We start from the raw sequence: 20,491 nt of genomic DNA, 5'->3' as shown, positions 1-20,491 counted from the left end.
GCTGGTGGATTCACTCAGGTGCGTTCCTTGGAGTGTTCAGAGACTATTGGAGCAATCACACGTGCGTTAGTCATAGGCGTGCTTGTCACATGGCACGTTTCTTGGCCACTCCTGTGACTGGTAATTACTAAAGCATACACAAACAAATATAGGGAAATATGTGTATGCTTAAATGCCTAACATTATGTTATGGTTCTTTGTACTAAGAAACAATAGCCACACAGTATAGTTTATTACTGTAATAATGGAAAGATACAATTTGTAAAACGTAAAACTATCTATTATGAACAAAGGCTCTGATTGAAAGAAAAATAAATGAAACAATCATACTGTAATTGGCTTAGATACCTTAAGCACTGCCAGTTATGCGATGGCTGCATACATTTTACATGGATTAGACAGTATTTTCTCTCACTTGAACTAGTTAAAGCATTATTTGTATGTTAATGAATTATTTTTCTGTAAATATGATTAATATGATTTAGATTATTTTTCTTCTTCAACTATCTATGAAGGTACATGTGGAAAATATTTTTTCGTATTGGAATTAATTCTTAGTGTTTACATCTCTCATTATGCCTATGTTTCATTAAAAGGAGCTTTAAAATATTTAGTATATATTTATAGTCCACTTTCACACACATATAACACAGCTAACGATAGGTGAAAATAATTATTTCCCAAGTCTGGTATGAGATGTGATATCTGAAATATGTTTTCAGGAATAATTTTCTAAGCAGTATAAATACTGATTGTTTTGTTTTCAAAACCTCTTTTGGCTTGCTAAAGGGAACTTCTAAAAAAACCCCATAATTTATGCTACCATTTTAAAACAAATTCAGCTCTAAATATTCATATTCACAATAGTTGACTGATGTCTCTCTGCTACAACGATAGTTGGTTTCTCATCATTTCAGGTGTTTTCTTGAGGATAAATGCCCAGAAAAATCGGTTTAAAATCATATTAACTTAGCCTGAAAATGCAGTTTAACAAACAAAACCTGGTAAGAACGTAATAATCAAAGCAAACTATTTTTCAAAAGCTTTATGAAGATCCGTACTTTGAAAAGGCAGTTTCATGCTGTTTTGTAGAGCACTTCTTGCAAGATCAAACTGTGAATCCCCAGCAGAACCTCAGCTGTTCCCGAAACACAGATAAAATACACAAAGCAAAACAATACACTGTGTCTCATCCTTTCTGAAAGTCTTAGTCTATTCATCACACTTCTTGGTATTGCCCACCACTGCCAGCTTATTTTAATCAACTGCTTTATACTCATTCTGGTAATTGCTTGTTATCCATTTCCACACCACTGGCTTATTCATTATTTCCAGCAAAACATTACAGACCTCATTTTATGAAAATGATTTCTATACAGTATGTAACATAAATTCTTTTTGGTTTTAATGGAGTTTGATCGCAATTTAATTCCAATTCAAATAATACATTAGCATTTTCCTTATTAAATGTGTTTCAGTATAAGTTGTATCTCTTATGCTGTAATTTTAAAAAATAATAAAATTAAAAATACTGGTATTGAAAAATATTGAAAAACAAATTTTCATAAAGAAAAAGCTGATGGAAAATCGGAAAACAGTGATTTAGAAAGAAATTTCTTTTCTTCCTCTTTTGATACACATTCCCAAATTTGTGTTTTTCCAGAACAAAAAATACTTTAGAATTAAGTAAGTTTAGAATTAGCAACAAATGGTATTCAGAATTCATTTCATATCAATATTTGATAAGCTTCTTAAAACATTAATTTCTCAAAATAGCTGTAAAATTCTAAAAATTGGGATGTTTTCAATTATAAAAGAAATAAGGAATTTATTAATTTCTCTATGGGGAAACCTCTGTTGTTGATAAAAACCAAATGTATACGTACGTATTCTCAATCAGAAAAGTTAAAAGTAGAATGTTGCTTTCATGAAAACAAAACATTAAACATTTTTAAAGGTTGTTAGGAAAAGAAAGAAAAACCTCATTTAAAGTGTATTTTGATGATTCACAACTCTTCTAAAATTTATCTTATTTGAAACATCTTCTTGACTTTAAGCTTTAAAACAAATGCAGTAGATTGTATATTTTCAAAGAATTCCAGCAATTCAGGTAAGTAATTTTAGCCTCTACAACCAATTATTTGTAATATCATCCATTTTAACTGATGTTTACATTTAATTGTGTTTGGAAATTCCTTCCTGAAATCACTTAACTTTTATATAAAGAAAAATGAGAAAATTGGTTGAGGTCATTTTAGAGGTTTGTATAGCTTCTTTGAACTCTGTACCTTGGGAGACAAAGTAGTTTGATTACCTGATCTTCAGGTGGAGAGAAAGGAAAAAAAATACATCATTTTTTTTAAGAAGTGCCTGAAAAAAATCTGAGGATCATATAAAGCCACATTAACTATGTGGCACTTTTATGGTTTAAAATGATTCCGTTTGATAGCATGAGCATTGTAATCTCCCGTGGCAATCCCTACTGATGTCACCACACAGAATGGCAGATAAAACACTTCTAAAGAACAGAACCATTACACACACCCGCCTCAAAATATTGTGAGAATATGGGATGAAAGGGGGAGTTTGTGTAGAACACTTTATTAGGAGAATGATAGATCAGCACATTTGAGCACAGAGGTAAATGTCAGGGGACTGCAGAAATCTCCCTTCCATGTTCATCCTGAACATGAAGCTGCACATTTACTTGGCCAAAGGACCCGGTGCCCCTCAGTCCCTTCTCGGGAATGGAGCCCGACTGGAGTTTAAAGATACAGAGACCTTCAGGAAGAGACAGCAACCAAGACTTCACTTCTTGCCCAAAAGTGAAACCTTTTGCATGCAAAGTGGGACACCTAATGCCCCTGGAATCTAAGGAGGTTTTTCTGCACCAAAAACCTGCCTAAATATTAGGTTAAAAAAGAAAGGCAAGAAAGACAGAAAGAAAGAAAGAAAGGTGGGGAGAAAGAAGTAAAGAATGGCAGAAAGAAAGAAAGGCAGAAAGAGAGAAAGAGAAAGAAAGGAAGAAAGGAAGAAAAGAAAAATAAAGAGACAGAGAGACATTTAAGAAAACCCTAAATGTTACAAAACAGAGAAAGGAGGAGTGTACATACATATGAACCTTGTAAGGCAATGTGATTTTTCACATCTTTTAAAAAAAAAAAAATATTTGATCTGCATATTTGAATCTTTGACACTTTCACATTTAAAGGTTATGGGATTTGTCATTAACTTCAGCATCTTTTTCCGATAAATCATGGACTTCAGAAGTTGTTGAGGAATTTCTGTGATTTAAACTAAAATATATCACTAGCATAAATTAAGTTCTTGCAAAGTACGCATGGTCTTCTGCAAACACATGCCACTGGCCTTTTCCTTGAAGGTATGAGTGGTACCAGCTCCCTCTTTTTTTCTCCAGGGGAAATCAGAGGTCTCCCTTCTTCTCTCAGGCAGTTTCCCCTCACCAGCCCCCCAGGTGCTGCTTGTAAACCTCTCAGAAATAGGAAGGGCATGAGGAATTGCTGGGGGCAGTTTTGAAACCAGGAAAACAATTTTTATTTTATTTGAGCTATAGGATTTCATATATGCTTGGTAGAACTGTGTCAGCTCTTTCTGATATGCAGTCTTTTTGTTTGTGCAGTATCATATCTATGTTTTTACTTGTTCTAAATCGGTGTATGATGCCAAGTCCTCGACATACACTTTTTGAGTTATAAAACCACTTAGTTAAATTACGCTTCCCATTGTCCACTCCCTCCCAGTTAAATCACCAAAAGAGATGGTTCGGGAGCTGGACCATAATCATCCCTGAGGTCCTGAAAAGCACGTGCTGGATGGTACCAGCTGGGGAACTGGGAATTAGGCATTCCACACATGTGTTTTCCCCATGGAGATGGAGTAGGTCGGCACATTTTGTGATTATTTTTTTTTGTGCAGTGAATTTCAATATTTGTAGGAATTGGCTGTGCACAAAATGTTCTGCGCATCAGAGAATGGGCTGACTCCTCACCCCCTGCCCTCCTCGCCCCCCTGCCCCATGCATCTCTAGCCGCAAGCCTGTCAGGGCAAAGACTTTGCTGGGGGGAATTTCTTCAGCAATGAAGTTTCTTGACGCTTCCCGAAAGCATTCATGGGCGCTTACTTCCTGCCGGAGCTCTGCGCTCTCTGTGAATGGAAAGTAGCGAGAAAAGCACAGAAGAATCCGCGTTTTTCTGGAGTAAAAAGATATGGTTATTTCCCAGGAAGGGGGGAGAAGAAAAAAAAAAAAAACAACAAAAAACAACAAACACCTACATAAAACCCAAAACAACCAAAAACCCCAAAGGGTTATTTCCCAGCGCCTCGCACACCGAGCCCCAGGAATGAGTCAGGCTTCTCAGTGCTGCCGCAGCCGGCTGAGCCCGCGTCCATGCAGCGCCGAGCACGGCGGCGGGGCCGGGGCCGGGGCCGGAGCCGGGGCCGGGACCGGGCCCTGTCGGGACCCCCCGGGGCGACTCGCCCCGGGCCATGCCTGGCCGCGGCGCTCGCGGCGACCCTTGCGGTATGCGGCTGCCTTTGGCAGAGGCACATGAAGGATTTCATTGAGTGTGAAGACAGAGAGCAGAGACAGAAAGCAGAAGGAGGCGGCTGCAGCCTTTGTAGTCGGGGAGGAATGCGGAAATGTTGAAGCACTATGTCAAACTTTTTTGAAACGGGGTCAAGTCACATTCAGCCAGCGTGGGAAAGCAAGGGGAAAAAAAAAAAAAAAAAGGTTGAGGAGAAGGGGAAAAAAAAAAAAAAAGGCAGCAAGCTGCTGCTGCTCCCAGGCTGAACAGGCTGAGCAGAGGCCGAGGGAGCGAGCGAGGAGAGGCAGCGCGGCGCGGCGCCGGGGGCAGCGGCGGAGCAGCGGCAGCGCCGAGGGCCGGTGCCCGAGCCCCGCACCGGCGGGCTGCGGCCGGCCGGGGCTGCGGTCGCGGCGCTGCGCTGCAGCTCCCCGGGGGGTGGGGGGGGGCGCCGGCCGCGATTTTTTATTTCGCGTTTTCATTTTCCCCGGGCAGGGTGGGGGCGGGAGGAACGGGCTGGGGGACGAGTGCAAGCTGCCTTCTGCGCCAAGGTGCAGCCCGGCGGCGGCGGCAGCGGCGGCGGCAGGAGGATGCGAGCCGAGGGCGGCCGAGCCGCGGAGCAGCTACCTGTGTGGCCCGGGCGGCCGCTGCCGGGACCTGCCGGAGACATCGCCATGTGAAGGGGCAGACCCCGGGCCGGCTCTCCACCCCGCCTCGCTCAATGGGAGGTTTGTTTTAGGGAGGACTCACCCCCTCCCTCCCCAACACCCCGCACCCCCCACCCCCACCCCGGGGCTGAGGATTATTTGGGGATCTGGTGGCGGTGGAGGCGGCCGTGGCGCACACCAGGTAACGGCGGGGCGCCCATGTGCTCCGCGCACCCGGCCCAGCGGCGTGGCCCGCACGCTGCCCCCCCCCATGCCCGGCCCGGGGAACCCACGCCGCGCACCCCCTCCGCGGACGGCACGGCGGAACGCGCGTCTCTTCGGCAGCCGGAGCCGGGGGCAGCTCGCCCCGCGGTACCGCCGCACTCCCCCTCGGGGTCGGCGTGGGGGCGCCCCCCGTGTCGGTGGCAAGGAAGGGGGGCCGCCGGGGGAGGGGGCCGCCCTCCCGGGAAGCCGCCGGGGGGGGGGGTTCCCTCAGCGTCCTGCCGAGCAGCCGAGCCGGGCCCCCCCTCCCCGTCCGTCCCCTGAGAGGAAGCGAGGGGACGCGGTTCCTCGCGTGTCCTCCGCCGCCACCCTCCGCCGCGTGTGGGGCGCCCGCGGAGGGGAGCTCGGCGCTGAGGCGGGGGGGGGGGGGGGGGGTCGGAGGGCACCCCCGGTATCCCGCCGTGCCCGCGGAGGGTGAGCGGTAACTTTCCACCCGGCGCGGCGGCCGCGCCGAGACAGGCCCGCCGCCCCCGCGGCCACGCACACGCGCGGCGCCGCTGCCCGCCGCCGGGGGGCGCCCTCCGCGGCGCCGCGGTGCGGGATGCGGTGCGGGGCGCGGGGGCGGGATGCGGAGCGCGGTGCGGGGCGGCCGTGGTGCTCTGGGGCAGGTGTCCCCCCGCGGCGGCGGGGACAAGGAGCGGCGGTCCGTGCTCGGTGCGGGGGGCCCGGAGGTGCGGGCGGCTGCGGGGGTGCCCGCTGGAGGGGGCGGTGCGGTGGCAGCTCTGATGGTGGCAGCTGAAGTCAGTGGGGCAGGGTGGTGCGTGTGGCTGCAGCCGGGGAAGAGTGATGAGCAGACGGCACAGGTTTCCTTCAGGTTGCGCTTCTTTTCGTCTGCAACTGAAGTGTCAGATCGGCATAAATGTGCAAAATACCTCTGGCTTTATGCGGGGATTCAAGTTGGCTGAGCTGTCTGGGACTCTTTAATCCCAGCACGGTAAAAATGCAGTGCCGGAGAGGGTTACAGCCCCAGAGGTCACAATGTCATTATATTAAAAAGGGACAGGGGTAAGGGAGAGGATTGATGTGGAGCTTTGCGAGGGGAGAGGATTTGCCCACAGTCTTGCAGAAGGTGTGGATGAAACTGGATGCAGAAGGAAGCGCTTCTGCTCTGCAGCCTCAGGCACTACACAGCAGAGTGTGCTGTTCCTGAAGACCACCTTTCATCATCACACTGTTCTGCAAGGAACTGCCAGTCACACATCCAGTGGCAGCAGTCGCTGCAGCCAAAACCCTTTTATGTTCATAAGTTTGCCGAAGTGTACATTTCTGAATCTACCTCTAGCATACAATGCTCGGTAACATATTATTATCGTCATTTAAATATATACATATTTCTTCTGCCCACAGGGGCTTTGAGGCAGGAACTTGTCTCTTGCAGTATGTTCGTGCAGGGCTTAGCACAGGGGAGAGCAGATCAAGGCTGAATTCACCTCCAAGTGCTATCATTTACAAATAAGTAACAGTAATATAGCACGGCATATATTTCCAAGACTCTGTCGTGTGCTTTGAAGAAATCTTTGAGTCCCGCAATCCTGCCATAAGCTCCTGGACATAACTTCCTCTCACACGTGCATGGGTAGTTCTGCAAACCCCATCATCCCTGTCTCACAGGGTTGTCATATTCAGCCCAGTGCTCAGTAAAATCCCACAGCACACGGTTGCTCTGTAGCTGTGTGTTGTAGCCTTCTGTGCAGACCATGATAACTACATAGTGTTGTGTCAGGCGTGCAGGGACGTTGATACACGTGTCACCCTGGTGGTTCACCTATTCCTTTGCACCACGTTTTTGCTTTGCATGTAGCTATCTACTATATTAGCTTTACTTTCTCTTGTTTTAAACAGTGCAAAGTAATGAAGTAAACTAAACTAACTTTTCTTGCTTGGTTTGTTCTCCAGATCTAATTGACTTTACACAGACAATGCTCCCAGAGACTGTATGATAGTTCCCGGTGGCCGAAAGAGGAGGCACATTGGGGCCCGTACAGAACAGAAAAGGGAACAGGTGGGCAAGAGCTTCCTACTGCCCCTCTGGCAGAGGTAGCAAGTGCATGGTGTATCTGCAACGTGAGCAAAGTACTAGTTCTCAGAAAGCAAGAGAGACGGAGAGCTGCCCCGGGGCACTTGGAGCACGGGAGGAAGAGGAGCAGCGCCAGCATGGATAAGGACAGCACAAACCTAGCTGACCAGCAGTATGAATGCGTGGCTGAGATTGGGGAAGGAGCCTACGGGAAGGTGTTCAAAGCCCGAGACTTGAAGAACGGAGGTCGGTTCGTTGCGCTGAAGCGGGTACGAGTGCAGACCAGCGAGGAGGGGATGCCACTGTCCACCATCCGAGAGGTGGCAGTTTTGAGGCACCTGGAGACATTTGAGCACCCCAACGTGGTCAGGTGAGGAAGTAGGGCAAGGGTCCCAGTCAGTGGGGTCCTGGGTTTTGTACATGAATTGGGGAATCAAGAGTTTGGGTACGTAAATGGACTAGACACCAGATTGGGTTTGTGGGTGAAACGAGCACTAAGCTGTGTACATGAGGTGTGGTTTGGGGTTTCAGCAGGCCATGGTGCTGCCTGCCAGACCTCACCTCATCCCTGTGCATTGCCTCCCACACACACAAACACCCATCTCCAGAGGCATAGGTGTGTGACTTAAGCGTTTGAGTGGATGGGCAAGGAGCCATATATACACTATTTCCTCAGGCATAAGAGAGAATGAAAAAACCCCAACATCTCCTTAGTTTTGTCTCAGGTATTAGTTCTGCCAGCTGCAGCTGATTTTTAGCAGCTCTTTTCATTATCAAAATGGCAAAGATTATGAGAGCGATAATACGATGTGCGTTCCACCTTTTTAGATGCTTTTACAGAGAGCTGTAGATTATTGTGTTAAAGAGAAGTAACAGCTTAAGACTTCAAGCTTTGCAGGCGGCTTCAGGGTTGAATACTGGTTGACTGGTACTTATTTCACCGCGTGCTGATGATTGTGCTACCCAGAGTGCAACAGTACAGACATTAGGTCTTCCTTGCAAAATGGTGGCAGTGGCCCAAGGATGTCCTTTCTCATGTTGGTACCATAAACCCCAATAAATACCTTGTGTTCTTGAACAGATTCTCTCAATGGTAAGGCTGGCCCTACCATAACCTCCTACATTTTTCTGTAGCTGGAAACCTCCAGCAGCCTGTGAGCATCTTTTATTAATATTATGAACTTTAAGAAGTAAGCTTCACTTTGCAGATACCCAGATCGGCAATGATTTGAAACTGGTTGGCATCTTGCTGATGGTACTGTATTAACAAGAATATTTCCTGTTATTTGTGTTATCGTATGCACCTATTGCATAGCAAAAGGAAAATATTTTATACTTCACTAACACCAAATGTCTTTTGGTCCTGGAGAAATAGATGCTCTGAAGTTACGGGTGACCCTCAAAGTGGCTTGTAGCTATGATCCTCCTGTTTTAGGTTCTGAGATGAGGGGGTTTATAGCAGGTGCAAGACAAAAGGTGAGATCGAGAATAATATTTAAAATAACAAAGTGAATAGCTAGAGATAAATTAATTTCTGTTCATCTCAAGGCAGCATAATACAACGCTCTAATTTCTGTCTAAACTAAATAGGTGAAGCCTGTGTATTCTGAAATACTGATAATGGAGCGCGGGTCATTGGTATCACTGCAGCAAGCAATGGGATGCAGGCTGCAGCTCACACTTTTCAAGCAAATCCACAATTTGGTTAATAACCATTATTTTGACCAGCACCTTGTAATGCCAGAGGCTTAGTCAGTAAATTTCGAAAGTGAAGTCATCTTTGCGTGGACAACGTGTTGTATTTGATCACCAAATCAAGTGGTTTGGTTTACAGAGGAGTACACACAAAGTTCTTCCTTGGCAGCAGAGATAACTGAGAGTTCTCAAAATCTCTGAAATCCAGCCCAATAGTGTATGAGAGTAAATGAGGATTTAGTTGTCCCGGTTTAGACATTTACATATTTGAAAATTGTAAAGCTTGTTTGGGAATAATTCCACATGACAATACTTATGAATTTTTGTGCCATTGAGATCTTTCCATATGAAGTAAAAGATTTTTTTAAGAGCTTGCTAATCCTGAATTCAGCAAAATCATGGAAATAAAATTCTTGTTTTCCAAAGAACTGCTTGATGAGCTGACTATGCAGCTGCAGGCTTGTGTTGCCTGGGTTTAAGTGCAGTGCAGTCTTGACATAGGGTTGCATAAATACATTGAAGCTTAAAAATTTTTTCCAAGTTTGAATGAGAATTCATTCTCTGCAAGCAGTAACTATTTCAACCAGCAATATGAGAATGTAGTTTCAATACAAAAACCTCTGCAAGCGTGTTCCAGGTCCTCATAGTGGTGTTGTGAAGCCTGTACCTTTTGCCATAAGCAGCATTTCAGACACAAGGGGTTGGCCTGTGATGGATCAGGGCGCTTGGGACCTCGGCTGCACACCTTTTCCCACAAACAGGCGGGGAATATAAGAAGCAATTTCAAGCATTATCTCTTCTAAAATGTGAGGAATGCTATTTAAAAACTCACCTCTGCTTTGCATGGGTTTTAATCTGTAGAGCAGATGAAGCTAAAAGTAGAACTTTGGAGTGACTGAAATCATCTCCTTATAATGAAAGATTATTTGAAAATATTTAAATGCCTCGGTTCCGTTACAAAATACGGTAGAAGAGTTTGTAATTTATTGAAATTAAAGGTCTATTTTTGTATTATGTAAATACGCTCAGAAAAGGAAATACTGTAAAAGAAGATCTGCAATTTTTAGCAGCTGACCTAGCTGTAATTATTGAACATATGCTCACAAAAATGTTCATTGTTTGGGCATGCATTCTGGAAACTGGTATCATGGCCAGGCTACTAAATAAAAATAATGTCAAATGCATTGTCTGCATACTGGATTAAAATGTACATAATTTTCAGAGCACTAGGATAACACCACAAATATTCAAAATCTTTTTTTTTTTTTTTATCTTGAGGGACATCTAGCTTTTTCTGGATATTACAGGCAACTAGCCTGAGAGAAATAAGTGAGAACTGCAAGTATAATGTTGAATCTGATACCTCTGAGTAATGGCATGTGTGATCCATGAGTCGCTCAATGCAAACCAACAGTCATTCTGTGAGTCAAAAATTTAGACAGACTTCAAACAGATGAGCTGCATACGCCTGGTGCTGGGCTGTGGTACGCTGGCGTCGGCTGACAGCACTGGCAGAAATCACAGGCCATGTGAACTCATGCTGAATGTCATGCTGAACTCAAATGGTGGGTCTGGGCATCTCCAAAGAGTTGGAGCTCAGCAGTCCAGGGCTTCTCTGCCTCCACGAAGTGGTGCTGAACGTGAAGAGCAGTTTGGTAAGGAAAAGACCCAGTACTTGCTAGGCAGAGGTAGAGCTCCATGGCTTTGTTGGTCACGGAGCCATGATGCAGGAGCAGCATTGCCACCGCAGCCCAGGATTGTCATAGCGGTTGTAGATTCCCTTCCTCTAAAATCTTGAGAAACGCTTAGAGCCAAAGACTAATTTCCGGTGCTTGGCATTAGGGATGGAAAAGAGTTTTGTCCATAAAGTAGAAATGTCTAAATAGCATAGAATAATTTTAAACAAAATATTTATCATATTTTTTTCCGTGCTACTGCTTGCTTATTATGAGAGCTTTATTCCACGTTTCTTCAGTCCAAGTCTACCGTTTCCATATTCGTACAATGAAGGGATGAGTTTGTCACAGCACAGTTGCTTTTACAGCAATAGATAATGAAGTTAGATAAGACTTCACTGCAGAATAAAGCAAAAAGGACTGCAAGAATAGAAGTGAAAGGACGTCTAATCTTCATCAGAAAAGTGATGGTAGCGGAAGTCTCTGGACTGTTGACTATAATGGGAATAAGGCCTGGTGGACTGATCTACAATCTTGTAAGACTGTCAAAAATAGTATTGAGAAAGTCATGGGGAAGATACAATTAAAAGGATGATTGCTGCATGATTAAAATCCTTTCCTGTTCACATTTCCCTTGTATAGAGTTCCACTTCGTCAGGACACCTAACTCTATTCTATTTATCTTCACAAAACAAATAAAAAATAGAGCCTTCAAGAGTAAATCTTACTGTTAATTGCTGTGACATGAGGTATGTTGTAGGCTTTGAAACGTCCTGTGTAACTGGTAGGATGATGAAGATGCTCCTGTAGCTCACCTTTCAGATGATAAGATGTAATGCTTTATTAAAGCTTTACTCTATACAGTAGTTAAATCTGGCAAAATTCAGTCCAGCACTTATGTAGCTTAGTGCTGTTCTGTTTGGGAAAAATGAAATATATGTAGACAAAGGACAGACTTTGCCAGGAATAAATGACATATTAGATTCAGGAAATTCCTGTGTGTAAAACTGGGAGTATTCCCTGCTGTAATATATCTGTAAAAATTCTTCTTGTGATTATAAGGCTAAATTCAGCAATATATTGTGTTCATTTTATCTCTCTCCTGCTGGTAATCAGATGAATAATTTTCCCCTAATGTTAATCATCCATCAGACTGTGAATTTCCACTCTGGGAAGGTGATATACAAGACAGAATACTGTAATTCTTGCAGTTCTTATTTTCTAACATATATATATAAGAGTTTTAATAGTCTTAAACCTTAAGCAAATAGATCAAACCTGCAAAACTGTATTTTTGCTTCCTGGCTCATATTTTTTGTTTAATATAACTTTTATAGTATTTTCATGGGTTAGTAAGTCTTCAATTTTAAAATAACCAAAATTATATTGAATATAATCTATTGGAATATCATCTAATCTGGGTTATTATTTCAAAGTTGTGTCAGAAATTTTGCCATTCAAAGTCATCATTACCATATAATAAGGAATTAAAAATCTTAGTTCTCTCCTTCCTGTTAGCTTGCAGAATAGGTGCCCCAGCTAATTGACTTAGGTTCAGCAGCATGTTCCACCTAGCTGGAAGTGTAACTATTCCTCTGTCTTTTTGGTATACCGATAAGTGTGGGGGGAAACACACTAATTATGAGTATTTGCGCAGTTATGCCATATTCAAAGTTTTATGTTCTTTTATATCCCTTGAAATATGAATGACACGGTAAACTGCCCTTTGTGGTACAGCGATACTGCCGTTTTGCTTTTTCCCTGCTTTTGCTGTCCGGTGGTCCATGCTCTTATCTCTTCACTTGCACTTGAGTACTTCTGGAGCCCATCAATGGATTCCTTTGGCAAGGCAACCTGAGTCGGGGGGGAGAGGCTGGGGCACAGCTGACTCCCCCATCCCCATGTGCTCAGACATAAAGACCAGCACTGGACTCTGCTCAAAGGTCCCAGAAGTGTATAATGGCTAAATTGTGTTATAGTAAGATAGAAGGTGTCTTTTTATAAGTGTCTGAAATTCCCTGTCTAACCCTATAGAGTATTCAGAACGTATCTGTAACAGCTCATCGATACCTAGCAAACCTTTTGCAAGGCAATATGAACTTGCAGTTGTTTAGCTTTGTTCTGTTTGTCAAACTGGAATGATATGGGAACATTCAGAAAGAAAAGTATTTCAAAATGCAGTAGCTAATTTTGTTTCTCGTTCCAGTTCGTGGTGACGCTGATATTGGCTGCTGGCTTTATTACTGTGCTGTTAAGTTTAAAGGATGATCATCTCAAAATCATTGAGATGTTCCATCCCGTCAAGTGAAACATTTCTATTTTAGGGGGTGTTTGTCTCCGGTGAATTCTGCTTCCTTCCTTACTTCCTTTTTCTGCCAAGCTAATGTTAAACTTCTAGTGTGTGACATCGTTCTTACAGATCAGCAGCGTGCTGTATTGTGCGATACGATTTATTTTTGTGGAGCACCACTCATGGCATCTGGCAGGCCCCTGGAGAGAAAGAAATGGTTATCTCTACATTGGTAGGCATAGGGACTGTCTTGCACGCAGAAAGAGTAAAACAAGATGCAGGGATGGAGTGAAGCAGAAGAAACCAAACTTGAAACTTGCCCAGGTTAAAGGGATTAATCTGGCAGATGAGTCTCAGCTGAGGTAGAAGAGGTGGATGAGTAATGGGAAGGAAAAACTGAACAAGCTTCAGAGTCAGCTTTAGTCTAATACAAACAGGATGGTCTTCAAGGCAGATGTGAAGACAGGAAGCTCCTTGGCAGGAGAGAGGCATTTCCAGGCTGGAGAGCGGTGGTGGTTGCAGGGGAATGGAGATGGGCCCTGCACGGACTGCAAGGAGGAACACTGCAAAGGCCTTGGGGAGGGAGGGGCTGCCCACCTGGAAATATAGCTTCTCTGATCGCCCGAGGGCAAAGGGGAATGATGTGGCTGACGCCGAACAGGGTTTGGTAGTAGGTAAGATTAGGAGAAGTTTGTTAAGTTGGCAGAGGACGTCGTGAAGTGACGACACAAGTGCTGGCCTGTCATCATCTGCTCGCAACCCTACAGTACACAGAATAAGCATGTACAGGGAAAATAAGTGGTATTCTTCCTGTCCATATGAATTGTTTATTAGTAATGGATGTGATGATTTAGTTTGAGTGCATGGTCTGCCAGAAACAGGACAAGATAAGAGCATGTCAGGAAGGAAGGGTTGAATATGGAATAGTTTTCTGAGCCTTAGGAAATTCAGTTTCTGGAGTGAGGACAAGCTTTCTTCAAAAAGTATTTTATCTTCTTCTGAATCTAAGCTTTTTACAAAAAACATGTTTCCAGTCTTTGTGTGAGTAAATGTTAGTCATTTTAGATTATGTCCAGCGCTCCCTTCCTTCTTTAAATCTGTGGATGGTTGTGTCTATGCTGTTCCTGGAGAGATCTAGTCTTGCTGGGTCCTGCCCAGAACGGAAAACCAACTCGTTTCACCACAACCGTTGCTGGTGACAGCCTGTGACTGCCAGGCAGTGTCAGCAGCCCCCGGGTTAATGGAGCGGGGTCCGGGATTCAAAACTGAGCCTTGAAAAGGCCAGGAGAGTGGCTGGTCCACCCCAGCAAACACGGGCCAGCGTAGATTAATCAGGACCGCTTTGCTTCATGGTACCTACCGCCGGCTGAAGTGCGGAACAGAGCAGGGAGAAGGAAAGTGCTCACTTTCCAGGTCTTTGAAAGAGAGTAGGCTGGAGGCTGTGACTTAGCAAAGCACTGGGTGAGTCACTCAGGTACACCCAGTGGGATTTAAGTAATTTTTTGAAGTTTAGCACGTATGTAAGTGCATTATCAAACAGAAATAGCTATGATATTAAGTATGAACTGAATTTTAAAATGCTCTTCTGAATAGAGTTCAGGGACAATATACATAAGAATATGATTCACAAATATTGTTTCTTATTCATGTATCACATTAACTGAAGCCTTATTTCTAGAGGATTTTTCAATTAAAAGTTAAACTAAATCATGCAGAATAAATAATATAACTATCCTGATAGAGCAGTAATGTGAATTTGGCATCAAGAGTGGTTATTTGCCTTCGTAGTAACTCCTAGTTGACTTAATTTAGCTCTGAAGTTTTAAAATTATTTTACAAAGTTTCATACGCCTAAATAAAATAGAAGTTGCTGTTCATTCCAAAACTTTGCAGGTCTATATAGAGCATTTGGTTTTTCCTTTTTGTATGAAATCTAGTTGTTGTACAGTTTTGCTGAACAATTTGATTCTTAATGACGTAATAAATTCTCAAAAGATAACTGTAGTCATACACATATATAACTTAGCTGTGTTTTTCCATTCAAAAGAGAGGAAATTTCTCCTTCCATATGAGTTCTTCATGTATTTTTCCTATATTCTGAAAAATATTTTAAATTACACAAGCATGATTATTTAACAGCTATACCTTTAAACTACAAAGCATTTGTATTTAACAAACAAACCACTTTAGAATTTTCCAAGGAGTGTTTTTTTCCATGGTGTACTTTGACATTTTCCGTTTGGGAAACCTCCATTTGGGAAGTTTTGATGAGATGATCATCAGAGTGGAAATGTGACTGTTCATTTCCAAACTGTTTCAAAACACCTCATTGCATCCAAATCATTGTATTGATTTTCCTATTTATTTATTTACCCTTAGCCTTTGAAAATTTGTCCCATCCTTAGAAAATGTTCACAAGGAAATATTCTGCTAAATAATCCTTTTAAAATCAGGCCTTGAAATTCTAACATAGTTGTGTTTTCTTTAGGCGAAACAAAGAATGTTTTATATGAGTAATAAGAAACTCTTCCATATGATGCTTTAGGTGTCTTTTTAGGGTTTTAGAAGAAGATGAGTCTCTAACCTTAGAAGCATCCCATGTAATTTTAGGACCAGGTGATGATTTTGAATACCTAAATACAGGGTGTACTGGAATTTGCCAATTTGCTGATATTGGTAGAGTTGCCCTGGGGTAGATTCCCCATGACATACCTAGCAGACAATTTACAAACTTAGCAAAAAGTTCCATACTGTTTTAAAAGTGTTCACACAAACATTGACTGGTTATCAATTTGGATTATCATTAACAGGTGACCGATCTTTTCTTAGTAAAAGAAAATAACAAAATAACTCACATGTGAATTCATCTTGTCAGGAATTTCCCATATTTAATGACTGAAACCTCAATTCTAGTACAGATGAATCATACCAAGTTTAAATGAAACCTCTTGAGTTTGGACTTTTGCAACATTAGTCAGTACAGAATCTTACATGTTCTTGATAGAAATAGAGAAAGGAAGTGAGAAATAGAATGGAAAAGCCTATTTTTTTCTCTCTTTTATGTCAAGCTTTGGCTAATCTTTTAATATCCATTTGAAGTGTGATCCCTATGATAAATAACTGAAGGTGTCTGTTGCTGTTTAGCAATGCCAGAGAATTCCCTTCTCCCTGAAATCAATTAATTATAAACTGGAAATTTCAGTACTTTGTTCACTGTTTCTTAAGTTAGCATATTTCTGGGAGCTTTCTGTGAGTGTAATTCCTAGCTGCAGTGGTGCTTTTGTTTCTCTTCATCTGCGGAGCCAGGGCCCTACTGTAAGGATAGAATTCTATCACTATTTTTTTTTTTTTTTTTTTTTTCACATTTGATGTGGTATTTTGCATACAGCTGCAGAGTAGACAGTTACCTTTGAAAAGAACATTTGCCTGGTTTAATTTGATTAGAGCAAACCACCTCAATCATTTCTGAACTAAGACCGTTTTCATTTTAACTTGGCAGTAGGAGTTGGGAATGTACTGACTCTGCTTATATGTTTGGGGGAGTTCTGGTTTGGATACAGAGCTACCGCCAAAGTGAAACAACCTTAGAGGACTTTGCCCACTCTGCTCCTGCCCCATAAAAAGGGAGGGCTGTGAAGCCTTTGAATGTCACATTTAACTTTCACTCCGTATGACAAGGAATTGGACTCCTTTTGAGTGTTTCTACAAAAAATTGGAAACATTTAATGCATAGAAATGCATAATCATACATTTAAAAAAACCCTCATGTTATTAAAAACAGATATAGGATATGAAAGTCTTTTATTTACAACAAACTTGAACATCCCTAGCAACAGCATTTTGAATAATGTTATCATAAAATCTAACATATAAATAGAAATATGGTGGGTTTCTCATAGATATATTGTATCAATATTAAAATTGTATCCCTTTTAGTAAGTCTTAGTAAAATTCTCACTTTCTGTCATTCCCGTAGCTTTGACTTTCTGCCCCTTTCCTCATCATATAAATATATTGTGATGGGTTTTTATGTTGCATATTAAAGATGAAATTAGATTCTTCAGATTTACAGTACTATGTATTAGGTATGATTTTTGCTTTTCACTTGCCCTCACTGGTGATCAAATCATTTTCCTAGAAAAACTCTTGTGGCTGTCTGGAATATCAATGTGTCTCGTAATAAATGACAGCCCTTCAATAAATTATAGTCAGACGGTACTCTCCAGAAAAGATGGGTGTGATCTTTAAGTGCTCTGACTTTGCAGTAGTGGGTCATCATCTATACAATATTTTAACCAGAAGATTACAGTTGAAGGAAGATCTGGTTCTTCTTGTGTTGTGTTCTGAAAACCAGTATGCACAGTTAACTGTTCATCTATGTGAACACTCACTACTAACAGGGGAACTGCATCCACGTCTTCTAGCTAATCCAAGAATGCAATTGCAAATTTAAGGGTTGAGTTTCCGCTGATGAAGTTAAAGTCAATAGAGCTACACTGGTTCAAACAGCTCTGGTTGGTCAAATCAGAACTTCCTAAAGTGAGGATGAACAAAAATGCATTAGGACAGGCAGACTGTGCCGAGGTGTCCCATCAAGCATGCATGTTTGAGACTTTACTGTTCAGATTTTAGATGCTGCAACTATCGAGTGCACCAAATTTGGTATAAAAATAATTCTTTCATTAGGAGGTTTTTCACTGATAGGGACTCAGAGTTTCTGTTGACCTTTTTGACTCCTCCAAATTACATTCCTTTTTAGCACCACAAATAATTCCTCTCTACTGTAGTACATACCCTCTGAAATATTTGATGTGTATCTCTACATTGTCACCTAAGCAATTTGTACCATGCTGTGCTTACCCGCAAACACCAGGTTGCATCACAGAGATGGTCGTTTCAGTGCTATATACATCTCCTTTCGTCAAGAGAAAATGCTTATATAGCTACAGTTAGTTTTTGCCTAACTTGTTGTTCACTAGCACAGCCCTAGAACCTCTGTTAGTGATTTCCAGGTTTCTTCAGGACGGTAAAAGTTAATGACCTGTATTATTTTTCTCTACTAGGAAGTAGGTTACGAGATGAATCTCAATTTGCTAATTTTGTCTAACAGCATACTTTGTATTTGTGATCTTTACGACATAGAGATTGAGCAGCATCTGCACTTTTAATTAGTGTGTTGTTTATCCTTAGATAACCCTCTAGATTGTTAATGGAGATAGGCCTACCCACTGATCTTTGTGGTTTCCTCACAGACATCTCTAATCAATTTGTTGCCTTAATGTTCATCTCTGCTTTTTATAAAACGCTGAGCAACAAGTTTTGATCAAAGCAATAATACCCATATCCAGACAGGTTTGAATCAATGAATATAGTCTGAAAATCAGAATTAAATGTCTCATTAAACTTAAAAGACTTGGCATTCTTGGAAGGGCCCAGACAAGTTAGTACTTCTGTAGAACTGAGCACCTGTATCTCTTCATGGTATGGAATCCTGTTCAGCACATTGCCTTTATGTTTGTAACATCATTTAAAAAAAAAAAAAAATTACTTGGCATTACTTAATTCTATGCTGTTTATTTTTCATGTTGTCTCTGTTCTTAAGAAATCAAGAAGGTTTTATTACTTTTTAATTTTATTCGGTCATATTAAAACATCTTTTAGAGACGTCAGTTATTTCAAAAGGAAATCTTTATGCAGTAGTGGAAAAATACAAACAGAAATGAGACTGGAACTGAAGACTACAGTAGTACAACAGCAAGAATAGTTAGGAGTTGCACAGAAGAGTCAAGTAACCCATTTGACTAAAAGTTAAAAGTATTTGTGGCTATAGATAAAACCCAGATAGGTGAATAACACTGTTGAGGGAGTCTTTTCAGAAGACATTTTAAGTATATTGGAATGTCCCAAATCAATAAGATATTGTGTTGTCTGTAAGAAAATACATTTCAAAGACTGCTTGGTTTCCAGTAACCCAAAGTTAAGAGTGGACAAGTCCATTCTGCAGAAAAAAAGCTTGAGTCAAAAAGCAAATTTAAATCTTCTGCCATCCTGTAGATCAGTGAAAAGGTATTGAGCCTATAATTCTGGAAGAAGCTGTAAAGTCAACTAAGTTTACTAAAACAGTAATAAGGGACAATTTCAACCACTGTTCATAATAAAGTGAACAAATCAGACAAGATTTAAAGACAAAACTTAGAGACACTGTCAATGAAGCAGCTGTTCCTGGAGTACTAGGAGGAGACACCACTCTCTGCATAGCCTGAAGTAACTTGCAATAGCTGGTTTAAAAAATTCTTGTAGTGAAGACACACAGTCATAGTGACTGCTGTAATTAAATCTGATATTTTTGGGAAAGGGATGGTTCCCAAACTTGATGTAGTAACAGGAGGCTTTAGAAAAAAGAGATTAAAAACAAGAGGTAATCAAAAATTCAACAGTCAAGAGGAAGTATATGAAAATGCTTAGGTTTGACTTGGTACGTACTTAAATAGACATTTGTAGCAGCACATTTTGTCACTTGGGTCATATGTCTTTCCCTGGTGTGATGGTCTGTCCTGGCTGCTGCTTTGGTTCTATAGCCTCTTCCGGGGCACTAGATATAGCAGGACATTTTAAATGTGTTGATTCCTCAAACTCTCTGGAAGGCTGGGGATGTCAAAGGGAGACACCAAACTTTTTCTACCCTTTTTATGGTTCTGCTCCAGTATATCATGATGGATGCACGGAAGGGGCTTTGAGCAACCTGGTCTAGTGGAAGGCAGGGGGGTTGGAACTAGATGATCTTTAAGGTCCCTTCCAACCTAAGCCATTCTATGATTCTATGAAGGTACAGATAGCCATGCATAAAAAAACACATCAGGAATGTAAGATAATCGTGAGCAGACATCTAATTTTAACCATGTGAATATGAAAAGTATACTCCATCCTAGTCATTTAGACTCTCCCCATAGGCGGTGCGGAGAGAGGATGCACTTTCTGAAAATAATTCATCCCACTCAACCGTCCATACCCACCCTGGAGTAGAATGAATTTCCCTTTGGAAGTGCCTCCCTCTCTCTTGTTGACTGCAGAGAGAGTCCAGGTGGCTAATGCAGAGTGGACACCCAACTGCAGCCTGCTACAGCCACATGAGGTTAATGCCAGTCCATACGGTTCAAGTTTGAAAGTGGAAAGTGGACACACTAGTAGGGAGTTTGTACAGCAAATAAGAGAAGTTTCAAAAGCAAATAGGAAATTTTTTTGGGAGTGGGGGAACAAAAAGCTAGTATTGAAATCGGAGAGCACTTGAGCTATGAGAGATTAGAGGAGGTAATTGAGTAAGAAATTAGTATTATAGGGGAACG

The 20,491-nt window shown here is 42.0% G+C and overlaps 1 protein-coding gene across 1 annotated transcript in view; it reads left to right on the top strand.

Moving 5' to 3' along the window:
* Positions 1 to 5,092: 5,092 nt before the first annotated feature.
* The window catches only part of CDK6 (cyclin dependent kinase 6), a gene marked incomplete at its 3' end in the record, with an annotated part of 126,806 nt that continues 111,407 nt past the window's right edge, over positions 5,093 to 20,491 (top strand). The window contains exons 1-2 of the mRNA XM_082479828.1: positions 5,093 to 5,269; positions 7,367 to 7,857. Coding sequence (XP_082335954.1) covers positions 7,625 to 7,857 — 233 coding nt within the window. The 5' untranslated portion in view covers positions 5,093 to 5,269; positions 7,367 to 7,624. The remainder of the gene's footprint in view (positions 5,270 to 7,366; positions 7,858 to 20,491) is intronic.

The sequence above is a fragment of the Vanellus vanellus genome (assembly GCF_965231255.1).
Source record: "Vanellus vanellus genome assembly, chromosome: 2".
NCBI lineage: Eukaryota > Metazoa > Chordata > Aves > Charadriiformes > Charadriidae > Vanellus > Vanellus vanellus.
The sequence above is the reverse complement of the archived record's forward strand: the minus strand, read 5'-3'. Positions and strand labels throughout refer to the sequence as shown.